Raw genomic sequence first — 16,937 nt, forward strand, 5'->3', positions numbered from 1 at the left:
TAAAAAAAAAAAAGAAAGTCAGTGACAGGGCTTCAGAGCATGATTACATTAGAAATTTGATGAGGCCATGCTCGTCAGTGTTATCTGCAGGAATTTCCTCGGGCTTGCAGGAACTGTACTTCAACAATGTTTGTTTCTTCTTAGGAAAGGTGATCCTCATCTAGGACCCAATGGCTGCCAATGTCCTGGATCGATATGAAGGTCTAATATTCCAAGGATCCCAGGGAGAAGGCACCAGGGAAGGAGGGAAGGGAAGTGAGCCAGGCAACTTTAGAGCATTTAGCATTGGCATCTACCCTGGGAACTGGGGGAAGACCTGGTGCCTAGAACATGTACACTGAGAGACATTTGGTGATCAGCAGAAGGTACCTATGTTGACTTGAGGAAGTGGAAATCTGCCTGCCATTTCCCCAGCTAGAGATGCAGAAGGAGCAGGGGAAGCAGCTCCATGGGGTGGGGAATAATCATGAGGCACAGCAGAAAGCCAAGAAAGTAAGCAGTCTAGGCATCCAGTGGACATCAAGAACCTGAGCAGAAGGGCTCAGTGTCGGGGATGGGTGGGAATCAAGTGGAGGGAGCAGACAGAGACTTAATAATGGGGGTGTGTCAGGCACATGCTGAGATAGAAGGGCCTGAAGCACCCATGCACACGGCAGGGCGTCAAGTTGAAGCTAGAACACGGAATGGCTTCTGGAATCTGTGCATGTGAATGCCACCCCCTTGAGCTTCCTAGTCTCAGAGGAAGATGTGACTGTCCTTCTTCCTCATGGGGGATGTAGGGAGGTCAGCAATGATGATAGAATGTTCCAGCATGTATCAGAACATGAGAGCTTTCCCTTCTTAGATACCTAGTTTAGTGGCTATGTGTCTACACAAATTTGAAGAGCCAAATCCAAGATAGCCTTCCTCCATATAGACGAAGTTCCCTCTCCCATCAATTTAGCAGTGTTCTTGCAGACCCCTTCTCCATAGGTCTCAACCACAACCACAGGGTAAGGAGATTTGACTAAGTACCACCTGCATTCTCAATAGCTCAAGCCCCTTAACACGCCTGCCTGAGAAAACTCAAGGCTTCCAGAAGGATTTAATTTCTTTCTGCCAACATCCCAGGACAGGGCCTCAGGGAATAGCAATCCAGTTTTAAGACAGTCTAATCAACAAATCCAGATGGGTTCCTCAGATCAACCTGTCTTGGGGCCTTCTGCAGTGTTGGACTCTTTGAATAGCCGCCCTCTCCCCATCCCACTGGCTTTCCTTGTTTCGTTTATCTCTAAGGAACCAGTCAGCTCCTTGGAAATCAGAATGTCTGTAGCCACTGGATAAAAATCTTGTGCCACGGCTCTGACGTTTGGCCATGTTTAATCTTTGACTCTATGCAAGAGCCACATACAGCACTCAAAGCTGGAAAATCTGTAGAAGCATCTTCTGCTAGTTCATGCTCTGGTGCTCTCTCTGTCTCTGATGCTTAATGTTTACTGTCAACTGGATTGGATTGATAATCCACAGGGAGATGTATCACTAGGTCTGTCTGAGGGTAGCTTCTGGCAAAGCTGGAATGGTGGCACCATTCCAAGGCCAAGTCCCAGGGGGAATAAGGAGGGCAAGGGGAGCTGAGCACCAGCATCTTCTCACTGGGCTGCCTGACCACACATGCAACATGACCAGAAAACCACCCGCTCCTGCCACTATGGCTCCTCTAGTGTGAGGGGTGGGACCCTCAACCTGTCAGTCAAAGCAGACTCTCCTGTTCTTGTCAGGTGTTTTAATCACAGAGTGAGAGATGTTGGTAGTGCAAAAGTTCTCTCTCCCTCCCACACTGCTTTCCTAGGTTTGGATACATCTAATTTGTCCTGGAGTCCCAGAAATCATTTTTTTTGGGGAAGTATTTTGGGCCACAGGCCTTGCCATATTAGATGTGTGAACTAAACAAATGGACGATAAAAACTTGCTCAAGGAAATCATTCTCCAAGTGCCTCAGAGTTGGGTAGGTAATTAAATCATAAATCAAACTCTCATATAAACAGTCTAAATGTACTTATTTAATTAATTCCAAGTCCTTACTGAAAATATCTAGCATGTTTAATTTTCTGTTTTCTTCCACAAGCAGTCCTACATTACTAGGGTTTATTGCCCATCAGTAGGAGATGAATTTAATTTAACAGATTAAAAAAAATTAAACCAGGAAGAATAGAATATAAATATTTCTACATGTATCTTAGGTAGTGAATGATATTGGAAAAAATAGTTTCTATTTATTTCAACGAAATGTGTGTGTGTGTGTGTGTGTGTGTGTGTGTGTTGCATGTCTGTGCATGTATGTGTGTGAGAGTGAATGAGAGTGTGCCGGTGTGTGTGTAGGTGGGTGAATATGTGTGAGATTGTGTGTGTGTGTAGGCAAGATTGGTCATATCAGGTAAGGAAGTGTGGGTGAGAATGGATGCGTACTAAATGCTAACCATGATGTCAGCATGCTAGAGCAAAACTGGACACCAGAAAAGACCTTTAGAAGGCAACTGCCCTGTGTTTTGCTGGCTTCTGGAAGAGCCAGAACTGACTGGATAGACTAACAATTGCTCACAGAAGGAGCATTAGAGTGACAGGCTTCCCGACCATCTGCTAAGCTGTTAACCTCACAGGAGGAGGACTGGAGCAGGCAGGATGATGATCGTGTTCCATCCACAAGAGTATGTAGGCATGTTTTGATGCTACTGATACAACTACCCCTGGTGCCAAGAAGATTGGGTGACGGCACAAAATGAGACTGTAAGTGTTGTGGGACCCTCTTTGGCACCTAGAAGGGGACCAATAACTGTCCTAAAATGTTTAAATGTAGTCTTGGACTTGGGAATAAATCTACAGGAAAACAGAGGATGGCCACTGGCAAGCCTGGTGGCTGATTTCAATAAATCATTGGTGAGATGTGAATGTGTCTGGGTAGGCCAAGTCATCAATAAATCAGCAACAGATATGGAAGACTTGGTTTTGTCTTTTCCTGATTATTGAGTTATTCTGACCCACTATTGCTTTGAATCCTCATAAACTAAACAATGCAGGTGGGGCCTCCTGCATCCGGGAGAGTAATGGTGACCGTCCTCTGTGGTTGATGTGTGTCCTTCCTACAACAGTTCGAAATGATCACATGCTCTGCTTCTGAGAGCCGCTTTGTCAAACATCTTGCTAATCACAAATTTTACAGAGGAAGCTTTGCTGTGGAGTGTCACTGACTTCCTGGTTAGTGAATTCTGTGTTTTGTTTGGTGGCTAAAGAATATACGGAAGACTGAGAAAGGGGCAGCTTAACTCTGTTCCCTTTTAAGATGAGGCCAACTCATCTTTAATGACTTGCTTACAATACTGGGGTCCAGTCATATGTCATAGGGGAAGAAGATTTCCCCGGGGTCCTCCAGATAGTCCTTTGTTGGGTGTCTAACTGGAATAATACTAGTCAACCCCTAAATGTAAGAGTTATAGAGGGGAGGGGCCATGCTAAGATAGATGTTGCCCATCCTATAGTTACTTTATTGTTGGAGGGACGCATCAGAAGTTTGGGAGAAGGAAGACTCTTAATAAGCAGCACTTGAATTGGTAAGAGAAATGTTCTTAGAATCAACCTGAAAGAAAGAGAAACATCAAATAATCTCAGCTCTTGGGTCCTACAACGGAAAGCTGAAAATATGCTTAAACTTGTGTTGCAGAAGGAGTAGAATTATTCTACACTTCTCTATCTTGTCAACGAAGAGTTTTCTTGAATCTCGGTTTCCTGATTTTCCAAAATACAACCACTGAGGCAGTTATGATTTCTCATCACGAGTTAAGTGCAGCGTGTTTCTCAAGTCAATGTTAAGAATTCTTCCAGATAGACAGAAAACAAATGCTGAAGTGGACTTAGATGGGGGGGGGTAGCTGGGCGTTTCCTACTTGGCTTTAGTAAAGGCTACAGACACACAGTAGCCTGCAGCACCTGGGTCCTTTTGAGAACAGATTTCTGAGTCCTGACTGTGTAATTCCTATAGCACTTTTGACCTTGGCTTGTGTTCGTTGCAGGGTAAAGCATTCTAGAGTTCACTGAGCACTCACCTGCACCTGGAGTGATTTACTGGACTTTTCTAGATCGACACAGAGAGAAACTCACTTGAATGTAGAGCTAGGGAATGTGAACGAGCTGCTTTCTTTCTTATATTATGGAGTGTCACCATGCTGGGCTCCATGACTCTAAGCCACCCTTTCAAGGTTTCTTAACTTTGCTTATGTGGTGCGTTTCATTCGAAGATGCACCCCTGTTCTATGGAAGTGCTTGGCTTTGCCCCAAGGATGTAAGGAATGTAAGCAGCTTGGCAACCATGGTACATACACAAAGGGCTGCTTGAAGAGCACCCTAAACAGCTCCGGGTGGCTCTGCTCTATAATACTGGCAGATAAGATTGTGTACTGCTAATGCGTGTGCAAACTCAATCCCAACAGATGAGAAATAAGCCTTTCTAGCTCTCAAATCTCAATGCCTTTTATGATTATGATTTGGAAAAGTGGGAATACTTTTTTTTTTCTCCAGTATTTTCCTTAGAGTCCTATCAATTAATATCATGGCTATCCCAAGTCCAGCAAATTTCATTTCTATTTAACATTAGGGTAGAAGGGAACATAACAACAGACCAAACACACAATGAGAACATGCAGTGGGGTCGGGACTTAATGCATGAGTATTAATGTGCATACAGAAGAGGCCAAGCATGTCACTGAAGTTAATGCGAGCAAAGGTCTGCGCCAAGGGTCTAGAACATTCTAAGCAGGCCTTAAGCAAGGGAGGAAATGCAGAGGGGGAAACGAAGCTGAGCAAAATGAGCGGGAGATGGGCAAGATGACTCATCTATACTTGAACGTCTGACCTGTTAGTTGGCCGTCGCCTGCAGCAGGGGCGATGCGAATGTAAGGTGTTGTAAGCTGAGTCACGATTATCGCAGCTAAGGCAAAGGAGGATTCCCAGGTCAGCATGCATGAGGGAAAAAAAAAGCCAGACTGAGGCTAGGCTAGCAAGAAGAAGTCCCATCAGTATAGCAAACCATCTCATCGTTGTTCCAAAAAACGGCAAGAAAAGGAAAGGAAAAGAAAGAAAGAAAGAAAAAAAAAAAAGAAAACAAACCAAACCACACACAGCAAGGTTTTCATCTTCTGAATTCTCTTCTCTTAAGCCGCGCGGTCAGATTTCTAACTGTGATGCTGCTGGAAGCTCTGCCTGACATCTTGGATCGATCAACCAGAGAACAGAAAAAGTAAAGCGCCCATCCCCCAAATGTGTGTTTCTGCCTTGAGCTGATGGCTGACATGTGACCAGTTGAAACTGACTGGTAAGAGTCCTAATTAGTTGCTAATGTTTACGAGTCAAACTTTTAAATCTTACTAGACCGTTTAAAACTGTGTTGCTATGTCATGGCGTGTCTTCTCCTCCTATAGCCACCTTTGCAGAGAAAACCATATTCTTTCTGTAAATACATTTTTTATGTAACTTTTCTGATAGCTAAGCTTCTTATAGCTTTCTGTGAAGAACCTTTTTGTTTTATATGGAAAGAGAAAAAAACAACAGGTCTCAAGGACAAAACGGAAGCCCCCCTCCCCCTTCCCCCAGCTCGGCTTTGGTGACATCATCAGAGTTAACATGAGAGAAATAGTTAAGATATTTGGAGTAGACCATGCTGGCCTCTTTGTGTGCCTACACAGCTCAGTGGTTGTGTTTAAGCGGTTAACATTTATGACATATGGATATTGAAAAAAAAAGAATAGAAAATTAAAACATCAGTTGTAACACGATACAGCTGGAAAATGATGCAAAGGAAAAATATTGGGAAATTAAGAATAGGCTTACATGAAAGATTACTAATTTACATGGAGCAGCCCGGGTACTATTAGAGATGTGACAGCGAATGAGGAAAATAGATCATCTACCATCTGCAGACAATTAAACCCCAAACTGCCGCTGAGTAGTGTCTATCGCCAGCCATCCCTCCGTACTGCTCATCCCTCCGTTGCTCCTTATAGCTAGACGCCTGGAGCAGCTGAGCTAGGGGAGGACTTGACAGTTGCTCTCACGCTACCAGGGGCTACGTTTGGGCTGCACCCTGAGAGATGAGCAAACTGTTTGGTCAGAGCTTCTCAAAACGTCTCCAAGGTCATTCTTCAGGACTGACACATTCTGGGAATACAGCTGTAGGTAGTCCCCTATGCTAGTAGGATGCTTTCAGGACCTGCTGTGACATTGGCACCAGTTCTGGGTTCTGAACACGTGGTGCTCTTGTTTGGTCATGGACTGGTATATGTCTCGTAGATTCTGGATTGCTTATAGGAACATGTGATCTGCTCTACTTTTGTTTAAAGAGAAGATTATTTTTACAGAAAAACAGGACACGTGTCTAATACCAAAAAAAAAAAAAAGGCTCCTCTAATGAACCAAATATATCCAGAAGAAGCTATAAACAGCAGATATTCATAACTCACAAAGAACTCAAACAATAACTAGACATGAAGTCTGTTGTGAGCGCTGGGGAGTATCTCTAGTCAGTTTCTGCTTTGAGAATATATTTGTGATTACTGGTTTTAGTTTAATTAAAACAATTGACTGTTGCCAGTGGGGCTACCAATTGCTTTTACAAATAAAGTTTTATCAGAACACATGATTATTTAGGCATCGCCTATGACCCCTCTTGTCCAACGAGACAGAGCCGAGACCACTTGTGACAAGTAAGTCATACTCTATAAAGCCTAAAAACATTATTCTTGTTCAGTTAGCTAATTAATAATTAATCTTTTAAGTTATCTTCAGTGCTGCAAATTGAACTCAGAACCTGGCATATGCAAAGAAAGTGCTCTACAAATGAGTTATAGTCCCCTAAAACCTATAGTACCTTGCCTTGGATACTAAGAGCTTTCTGACCCTACCTTAACATGCCAGTAAGATTAGTGCGTAAGAGAGATTATGACTAAACTTGGTAAAATGAAGCCAGATATTTCAATCGAATTCTCTGAGGAGAAGCAGTAGAATGATTAATATGGGCTCTACTTTAGGTGTGGCTGTCCACAGGGACCAAGAAACAGCAGAGGCTTAAACCTGTAAATTGCCCCAGAGGTTGGGTATAAAGTAATCTTGAATTTGCTGCTGTCCCCCCAAACTTCACTTTGTGGGACTCATGAAGAATGTGTTTGGGGTCTGAGGAATCAGAGACATTTGAGCCTATTTAGCTTCATATGTTTTAGAGCTTTTCAAGGGTTAAGACATTCCTGGCTATATATTATGAAGACAATTTTAGATCAAAAAGAGAAAATATTTCTCCACAAAAACCTCTGAATGCTGCCGTGCTAAACCCATAGCCTAAGCTAAACAATGGTGGATTAGCCCAGGCAAGTGTCCGACTCTATCTTTTGTTTGCTCCTGAATTGAATGTGAGTAATTAAAAAAGGAATCTTAATTAGCTTTACATCGCAACAGACATTCTTCTGGGTTCCTTATCAGCACACTTCCATTCTGGAGCGTGAAGGCCTAGAAAGGAGGGGGGGTCTCATTGAACAAAAGAACGAAAAGAAAAACAGTGTCAGAGAAACTTCTTCGGCAGCCTAGTGATTTAAAAAAATAAATAAATAAATAAAATGAGAAAGAAAACATTCACATTTCTGAATACAGTTAGAAATTGTGTCAGGACAATAGAAATCCTTCAGTTTCCTCAAGGTCTCCCCGGCAAAGAACGGTCACATTCAGTGTGAATTCTAGTCAAATAAAACACCAAACTTACAAACAGCAAGGCATTCCCCCCCCCCCCCATAGAACATTCACCTTCAAAACCGAATCTCGGAATGATAATTTGTTTTTCTCTCGTCTAAGGGTGACAGTCTGATTTGCCTGGTTGCTTAGGAAAGAATTTAGCGTGTGCTTATGTGCAGGTTTGGTTCTGATTCCTAGCTGCCCTGTTGTTAGGAAGCACAATGGAGGAAAGGACAAAGCTAACATTTATGACCTCCCTATGCACCAAAGCCCAACTCATAAGCCCTCACCAACCTCTTAACAACTCGAAATCTTCATAGATTGATACATCTGTGTGTCTACACGTCAACGTTGACAGATTATGCTCCCTGAGCGTACATGGGCAGCATATGGTTCTTAAGTACATAGAGAACAGCACAGACCCAGTGGTCAGATAATCACGGAGAGACAGTTGCCATACTACTATAGAAAATATTATCTTATGGGAGATTAATATATGCCGCTTAAGCTGGACATTGTATTAATTAGAGTGGCTATGCCTCATTTAACCCAGAAGAAAAAAATATTTATAAGACAGACTTTGACTCTTAAATCTATTTTGTTAGCTTAGAATGACTTATCCATAAAGCCTTCTAAAATCACTTGGAAAGGTTTCTATCCCAACAGTTATTTTTCTTACAAAGGAGCTGTAAATATATAAAAGTTAAAGGAAACACATACACTATGATTATTCAGATGTGACCCAGATGAGATGCAAAGGAACTGAACGAATAAAATTTTGAATGTGATTTATAAAAAACATAATAAACATATGGAGAATTAAAAACTGTTCAAAGATCTATCATCCCATGGTACAGACTGGAAATGGCTAGTTCGATGCAAATCTCAAGCAGATCCAGTTCTGTGGAGCCTTCTTCTAATCAGGAGAGGAGAGTCTGTGATGTGTTTATCTATAGGTAACAATCAGACTAAGGGTCTTACCAATTTGACTCTTCCCTAGATCCACAAATTAAAGGAAGAGGCCTAAAAACATGGGCAACCTGCCTCAACAGGGCCAGTTGTAGTAATACCACCTTAGCTTTTGTTTCCCTGTGTTTGGTTTTTATAAGTCTTTATATTCAAAATGATGAATGTCAAAATACATCTTTGGAAAATGATTAAAATAGTCACAACATTAAATTTACAAATAGCATGAAATCTCATCTTAAGAGACACCTTCTTGAAATTACAAGCTAGCTCTTTGTGAAAACAGGCCTACCTCCAGACGCCACTGTAAAGACACTCATTAGCTGTGGTCTCCCAGGAGCAGAGACAGCTCTGCATACTCACTAGTTCACCAAGGAATGCCCCCATACCATCAGCAATGTATGCCAAAGCACACTCGAGGTGTTGGAACTCTCAGCATCAGGCATCTTTATCTTGTGACTCATTTCTCTGTTTTGACCTACCAGTTTAGATGAAATCCTTAACTGGTAGGCCACAATGAATGGATGGTTTAATGTAAAGAAAGGAACCTTTCCTTGTAGGGAAAGAGCTGACTCATCAGTTTGTGTCCTGAGAGGGAGTTGCTGAAGCCTTGCACGCAGGTGTTAAAGTAGCACAAAACCATACTATGTGTCTAGAGGGAGACTGTCTGTCTCCTGAGCTGTCTACTGAACTGCATGCTTTCAGCAGACAGACGTGACGGTGTCAGGCAGGGAATATTAATCTGTGTGTCCCCCTCCCCAATGAAGATGCTACTTGGATCGAGTGTGCTGCTGTGTAAATGTTTGCAAATGACTCAGAAAATATGAGTGGAGAATACTTAGCCAATCAGGTCATCTGATTGCCTAATCACCCTTTGGTGTACTGAAAAACAAATTACAATATTGATGAAATCTGGCTGATGGGAGAAAATGGTCCAAATCACCATCTAATTCAATCTATTGTGAAAACATCGAACTTGTCAGGTTTCCATATTTACTAGGACGTGGTTTATATAATTGTTTAATGGTATAAATGAGCAGGGTGACAGAAATTTCAATGTGTTCACATGAGATGGGGCAGTGGCTCGGTTCTGATAAGGAGAAGGTTGAATGATGACATTCTTTTGGTATCATCCATCAGACCTCTGCTGGGTGGAGACCAGCAGTGGCAGGGGAAGAGGTTCTTTGGGAAGTTGACCTCCAGGCCCACCCGCATTCTTCACCTTAAATATGAGAGAAGTGGGTGTCCCTGTCTCCTGCTTGAGACAATGGTAATGAAATGGATGAGGGGCACATTCAAAAGGACTTGTGAGATGTGCAGTCTCGATGAGAGGCGTAAGGCATTATAGAGTCACACCTGCAACTGGATTTACTTTTTCAGACCACAAGGCTAAGTGGAACTCCATAGTGCAGTTCTCCAGAGGACTCCTCTTGGGCAGGCACTACACATCTGAGATTATGGTGGGTGCTTAGCTCAAGAGGTTTGTGATGTTGTAATATTATTAGCTATTACTATTATGATATGATACTAACAATTGTAAGTTGGCAGCATACAGCATTTGACAGAAATGTACTGATAACCATAATTTCATTTGCTACTGATCTACTATAAATAGTGTCATTTAATCAGTAAAGACGTTATACAAAATAAAGTCTCTAAAACCTTCTGTTAAACAGATTCATGGGGAGAGAAACCACAAATTCCTAGGGACGAGTAAATACCAAGCGGGGTGAGCATTTCAACAAAACCTTGTCGTGCAATGTGCAGCCAGTTGGGAAGCATTTGTAATTCTGGATTGAAAAAGCCATGGGTGTTCATGAACTAAGAATCCATGAGAAGTTGGAAAATACCCGGGAACATCCCAGCATATTGGAACTGTCTCCCAGAGGTTGGACAGCATCGGTACCCAGGTACTTTTAGCCAAAGAACTCATCCTCTGTGATCTGATTAAATCTCAAGTTGCAGACGCCATGGCCAATTCTTCCCTTCAGGTCTACTGAAATCATCAAAACCTCTATCACCCTCTTGGTCACTCTGATGGTCTGAACAAGTGTGCTTAGTGACAAGTGCTAGTGTTTAAGGTCTCATCTGCATATAGCATTTATGCCTCAGAGCGCTTTCCTAGACACTCCTTTGTTTGATGGCAGAAACATGAGGCTGGTGAGCCACTGCTACACAAGTTCCAGGACACACACACACACACACATGTGTGCCTTCTTCAGCAGGCTTGGTGTAAGGAGTGTGTAGTGGTAAGTCACCCTAGTTACAGTCACTGCTCATACTTGAACCAGGCCAGGAAACATAAGACTCTGTAACATCCCGAGCTCCTAGGTTCATCAGTGAAAGCAGCCCAGGCTTTCCAATGCCATTATGACCAGATCAGAATAAAAAGTGGCTGGCAGGCAAGGGACAGTGGCCTGTACTTATAGCCCCAGCTACTTGGGGGGGGGGTCTCTTGAGCCTACCTGTTTGGATCTAGTCTGAGCATCATGGTGATGCTTCAATCTCAAAAAAATGGGAGAAGGGAGAAGGGTAATAGTTTACTCCTTTATATATGAAGATTCACTGCATATAGATCTACCAGTCATATGTAAATGTTAAAAAATGTATACTGATGTCACAGAGTATTAATATTCTCAAAATAGCTTTTATAGAGATAGCCATTGAAAACTGCCTGGGCTATAGCAGTGTGACTTCTTGTTTTATAAGGTATCTACATGAAGCAGCATCAACTATCATAAGACCCTAATATCTATATAAATGCATACATGTGCACATTTGATATATATCCATAATCTTATTTCAGTGAAGTTCTTAATATAGTTTCAGATGTTTTAAAACACAGTATAAAGTAAACCCCAGGCATACAACACACAAACAGGTAGACTATCCCAAAGTTTCAACCTACCTTTTGTGGCCACTCGGACACAGTCAATTTTGGTTTCCTGTATCAAATTAAGAAGATGAAATTATTATCCACACTGCATTTAAATTAAGGAAAATGTAGTTCTAATCTATTAACTCTAATTTAAAAAAGGATCTCAATGCTTCAAGTATGGCTTTTTTCTCAGTGAGGCATGCTCAGATATGCTTTCAAATACCAGGAGTGGGGTATCTGACATTTCTGGACCATGAAGAGAGGCATGATACTTTCAGTCTCCCCATCTGACAGCTCTGGTCTCCTTCTCCAGCCCTATTCCTGCTTCCTGTGTGACCACCACTGGAGAAGCATTCTGTACCCCACACCCCCTGCCTCACTCTTGCATAGATCAGGTGGATGTGAAATCTGGACCGAGCCATGATGCAGAGAGAACAGGGCAGGATCTAGCAAGCATTTTCTCCCCTGTTAGGTTTGCTGTCTTCTCAGAGCCCTATGTTGGTCTGAACAGGAGAACAGGCAATTTCAGGATTGACTCAACAATGTCTTTTTTCTTTGCCTCCCCTTTATCTTTCTAAAGCCCCTTTCTCTTAGGGAAAAACAAGACACCTAATTTAGTCCGATATAGAACGCATGAAGTCTTGGAGCCAAGGCAATGGGAGAGAGTTATGCTTCAAAGACAGATGTTGTGGATCTCACAAGATTTTAAATGAGCTGAATGTATGTGTTGTAGTTAAACTATTTTCGTTCAAAACAACTGGCTAAGCAGAATGACTAGCCAACTTTCAGTAATAAGAAAGCTGGAAAATAATAACTCACATGTTGACAATATGCTCTCCTGAAGCACAAACAAAACCCACACATATTCATTTCTTTCCTTAAGTTTCTCTTGATAAAATGACCTTTAAAAATATAAGAAACTGTTTCTACTTGGAAGACACAAAAAGCATGGCTGGATTTTTGTTTTGAATTTTGTCTCCTTTTGAGCATGTTTCCCTGAATAATTCCAAGAACCTAATACATAGCCAGCTTCCACACTTACCCCATTGGCTCGACTAGCAGCTTGGTAATAAATTCTGTAGCTCTTATGGGGGAGGAGGGGGGTGTTCCAGTAGCCATTGTATGTCTTATTGTCACCAATGGTAAATGGTTGAGCAGCTTGGAGGCTGTCGGCGGGAAATTCTGCAGCAAAGTAGTACTGTGAGTTCAGGATGGAAGCGTTCTGGAAGTGAATCGGCACTGGGTAGCACTTCAAGATCTCTGTTGTCTTCTTTGTTCTCCGAGGACGTTCTTCCTCGACAACAATTTGATAGACACTAGATAAAGCAAAGAGAGACAAGCATTCATAATATTTCATGACCACTGATTGGGTCCACTCAGCCTTCAATTGCCAGGAATTTGAACACATCAGGGACAAAGAACACAGTGGACATAGTGCCTGGACACAGTGGCACCTCCTGTTCAATGTTCTTCCTCAGCCATTTTCCATGGGAAATAACATAATGAATCAATGAATGTGTATGGATATGTGTGCATGTGTGGACACCTGTGCGTGTGTGTGTGTGTGTGTGTGTGTGTGTGTGTGTGTGCTTCTGAAGACCAGATATCAACCAGATATCAACCTAATGAGTTTTCCTGAAATTAATTCAGCTTAACCAATAATTGAAATTATATTAACTGTAGGTTTATAAAGAAAGAAGTAACACATTATTCCCTTGAAGTATAGCTGTATAGAATGCATGGGAAATTTTAACAAGTTACAGAACACAATGTACAGTGATCAGTATTGGTAAAGATCCTCCTTCCTGTCTGCTCCCACATCCGCTGCCCTTGACCAACAATGGAAAGAGACATTGTGAGGGAAGGAAGAGAAGGTATTGGAATGTAACCCCAAAGCTGGGGTTACGGAGTTACAGTGGTTACCAAGGGAAGTTGCAAGCAATACCATCCAACTTACACATAAAAAAAGCAGATGGGAACAAGAGACCCTGATCCCGTAAAGCTCCTCTTAAAAAGCTTCCAAATACTGAAATAACTTTAGGAGCACATGAAAACATGCAATGATGGATTTTTGAAAAATTAATGTCTTAATAGTCTCTAGAATTATGAACATAAGAAGCAGTTTTATAGGGACAAAAAAGTAGTATTTCTCTTGAAAAAAATTGAGAGAGACAGAGAGAGAGAGAGACAGAGACACAGAAACAGACTCAGAGACACACAGAGACAGAGGCAGAGAGAGAGAGAGAGACAAAGAAAGAGACAGAAGTTTTCACAAACCAAATCAAGATTAGATTAAAAACCCTTTCAGACAAAGAGATGCATCTTCTCTTGTGGTATTAGGAAGGCATGGCGATTCCTTAGGGTAATGAGGTAATCCAGGAGGTGCTCATAGTGAATGTTGATGGGGAAGATGCCTGTCACCCCAGTTTCTTGGGGAAAGCCTCTGCTGGTCTCACCTGCAGGACCTCTGAATCTATAGTCAAATGATCTGTTGACCTCTTAGAACACAACCACTTAACACAGTCTGTTACAGTCATAAAATGCACGCTGTCATCAGCCCACTCATCTATCTAACTAAAAATCAATTCTTTTAGAGCATCCGAGTGGCTGATGTGGATGCTGGTAGTCCAGCAGCTTTATAGTTGGACAATGAAGTAAATTATTACCAGTGACATAAAACAGATAAAAGGGGAAGAGGATGGACTCAACTCTTCCTCACATAAAAGACTTCCGGTTGGGTCTTGTTAGGTACAAGGCACTGCCAAAGCTGGTAGATTGCCTGAATGACAGAGGCAATATTAAAGGAAGTCTTTATAAAGCCTCATGGTGAGCCAGGACACAGAGTGGAAGGCCAGAAGGCCAACCTGCGTCTCTCTCTGTCTCCTTGACTTCTTAATCTATAAACACTTGTATATACTGGTTTAGAAACATATGTGGATTTCTGAGTTCGAGGCCAGCCTGGTCTACAAAGTGAGTTCCAGGACAGCCAGGGCTACACAGAGAAACCCTGTCTCGAAAAACCAAAAAAAAAAAAAAAAAAAAAAAAAATAGAAACATATGTGAATACTGACATGACACATTAACACACCTTTCCCTGAGAAGTTGCCCTGATTAGCGACACATGTGGCCAAGGGGCTGAGCAGAGGGAACACATTATGCACCTCTATCACTTGTGCAGCCAACCACCAGGTTAACAGGGTCAAGGAACTTGAATCTGGTGCTGACAGAACACATATGGGTGATCCAGTCAACAGGCAATATCATTGCGGGAGACGCCTCAAAGGCCACATACGGCTAAGTGTTCAGAAGCATGTGATCCTGATAGACTCCAGGACGGAGTTGTCCTACCCACTCCATGCAGACCTAGGACTCCAGCACAAAACAACTGTTTATAGCTTCTAAATCTTTCAGTGGTCTGATCCATATTAAAAGGAGTAGGGCAGATATGTTAGCTACAATTTGCTTTCAGTGGCTTCGTTCCCTTCGTCCAACTGCAATTTGCATACAATTGCATACAATAGTCTTGATTCTCAAAAAGAGAGAGATGAATAGAAAAAGCATATTAACATATTTTTATAACATAGTGTTGCTGTTATCCTATTTTCTTACTTGTTGAATTGGTAAATGGATTTCTATCAGAAGTATGTATATATAGGGAAGAATAATCCATGCAGGGTTCGCTGGCATTCAGTTTCAGGAGAGCACGGACGGACTTGGGATATAGATATCTAGCACAGATAAGTCAGTCGCGAACAGTACGGCCCATCAAACAGCAAACTAGCAAGAGTGAAGGGTCAAGGCTAAAGTGAAATTCTAAATGATACCTGCTCTGCAGCAGCTGGCAAGCATGGAGGAACTTTTAACTAGGTGTCCTCTTTAGCAAACAGCACTGAGGAAGTTTGTGCTTTTTCTTGAACCAGTTTTGTTGAGAATTGAGGGAGTAAATTGGGCAAGACTTCAATTCTACACCTCCTAGCATCTGAGGGTTTCAATTAATTGGGAGAATTCTTATGATTTTCTATGAAAACAGAAGAGTAGGTGGATTTCTACTGTTTCTTGTATATATTTAAATTTTTTACTCAACATATGGCAACTATTTTCACAAAATGGACAAACCATAATAGCCTCTCGCTTCTCGAAGGTGTCTCTCAACAGAATGAATTATCCCACCGTTTCTCGACAGAGTCAGCTTTCCCAGTTTGTTTGTTATTTGACATAAGAGCCAAGGTCTCAGTTTAGAAGCAACTTCGGGAAGCAGCATACACACGACAGAGCAGAACTGTAAAGATACAGCTGAAGAAAAAGTTGCTGAAATCAGTTCACCTGATCAAGGAACTGCAGGCTTAGTCTGCAAGCCATCTGCCCAGTGCAGGATCTTCCTTGCTCTTGCAGACACAACCACTATTCAAGTTGGCTTCAAATTGTAGAAATAAATCACCTTGGGAACTGTATGGAGAGCCCTTCTCTTTTATCACATCAGTAGAGTTATCAATAACATTGCTCTTTTGACCTCATACCACAAATGGCCTCCGGGGACGTACTCTCCTGACGTCAATTACCGGGCTGCTGTCTTCTCATGTCTCCCAAGGAACACCTCCTTCTAAAAATCTTTCCCTTTTTTTTTGGGGGGGGAGGGGTTGTACCACAGTGCATGTATGGAGAGCAGAGGAGAACTTGTGAGAGCTTGATCTACCATGTGGGATCAAACTCAAGTCATTATGTTCCACAGTAAGTATAAAGTGTATTTCTCCTTTTAAGTTATCCATGGTAACCTCCCTCCTTTTATTGAGATGGTGACTTCTTTATCTCAGGATGGCTTCAAACTCTCTATGAATTGGTAAAAATCCTTTCCCAATCTGTTGGTGGCCTTTTTGTCTTATTGACAGTGTCTTTTGCCTTACAGAAGCTTTGCAATTTCATGAGGTCCCATTTGTCAATTCTTGATCTTATAGCACACGCCATTGCTGTTCTGTTTAGGAATTTTTCCCCAGTGTCCATATCTTCGAGGCTTTCCCCCACTTTCTCCTTTATAAATTTCAGTGTCTCTGGTTTTATGTGGAGTTATTTGATCCACTTATACTTGAGCTTTATATAAGGAGATAAGAATGGATCAATTCGCATTCTTCTACATGATAACTGCCAGTTGTACCAGTACCATTTGTTGAAAATGCTGTCTTTTTTCCACTGGATGGTTTTAGCTCCCTTGTCAAAGATCAAATGACCATAGGTGTGTGGATTCATTTCTGGGTCAATTCTGTTCCATTGATCTACCTGTCTGTTGCTGTACCAGTACCATGCAGGGTTTTTTGTTTGTTTGTTTGTTTTGTTTTGTTTTGTTTTGTTTTTTAAA

At 41.9% G+C, this 16,937-nt stretch overlaps 1 protein-coding gene across 7 annotated transcripts in view; it reads right to left on the reverse strand.

Moving 5' to 3' along the window:
* Positions 1-16,937, reverse strand: part of Ptprm (protein tyrosine phosphatase receptor type M) — a 682,149-nt gene that overhangs the window by 238,904 nt on the left and 426,308 nt on the right. For 4 of the 7 annotated variants that reach the window (XM_029470944.1, XM_029470943.1, XM_029470945.1 and 1 more), the window contains exons 12-14: positions 12,630-12,903; positions 11,618-11,654; positions 4,883-4,957 (exon numbers count right to left, since the gene is read on the reverse strand). In XM_029470944.1, coding sequence (XP_029326804.1) covers positions 4,883-4,957; positions 11,618-11,654; positions 12,630-12,903 — 386 coding nt within the window. The remainder of the gene's footprint in view (positions 1-4,882; positions 4,958-11,617; positions 11,655-12,629; positions 12,904-16,937) is intronic. The other 3 variants (XM_029470946.1, XM_021185848.1, XM_021185847.1) reach the window with 1 other exon arrangement.

Source organism: Mus caroli, chromosome 17, assembly GCF_900094665.2.
Source record: "Mus caroli chromosome 17, CAROLI_EIJ_v1.1, whole genome shotgun sequence".
Taxonomy (NCBI): domain Eukaryota; kingdom Metazoa; phylum Chordata; class Mammalia; order Rodentia; family Muridae; genus Mus; species Mus caroli.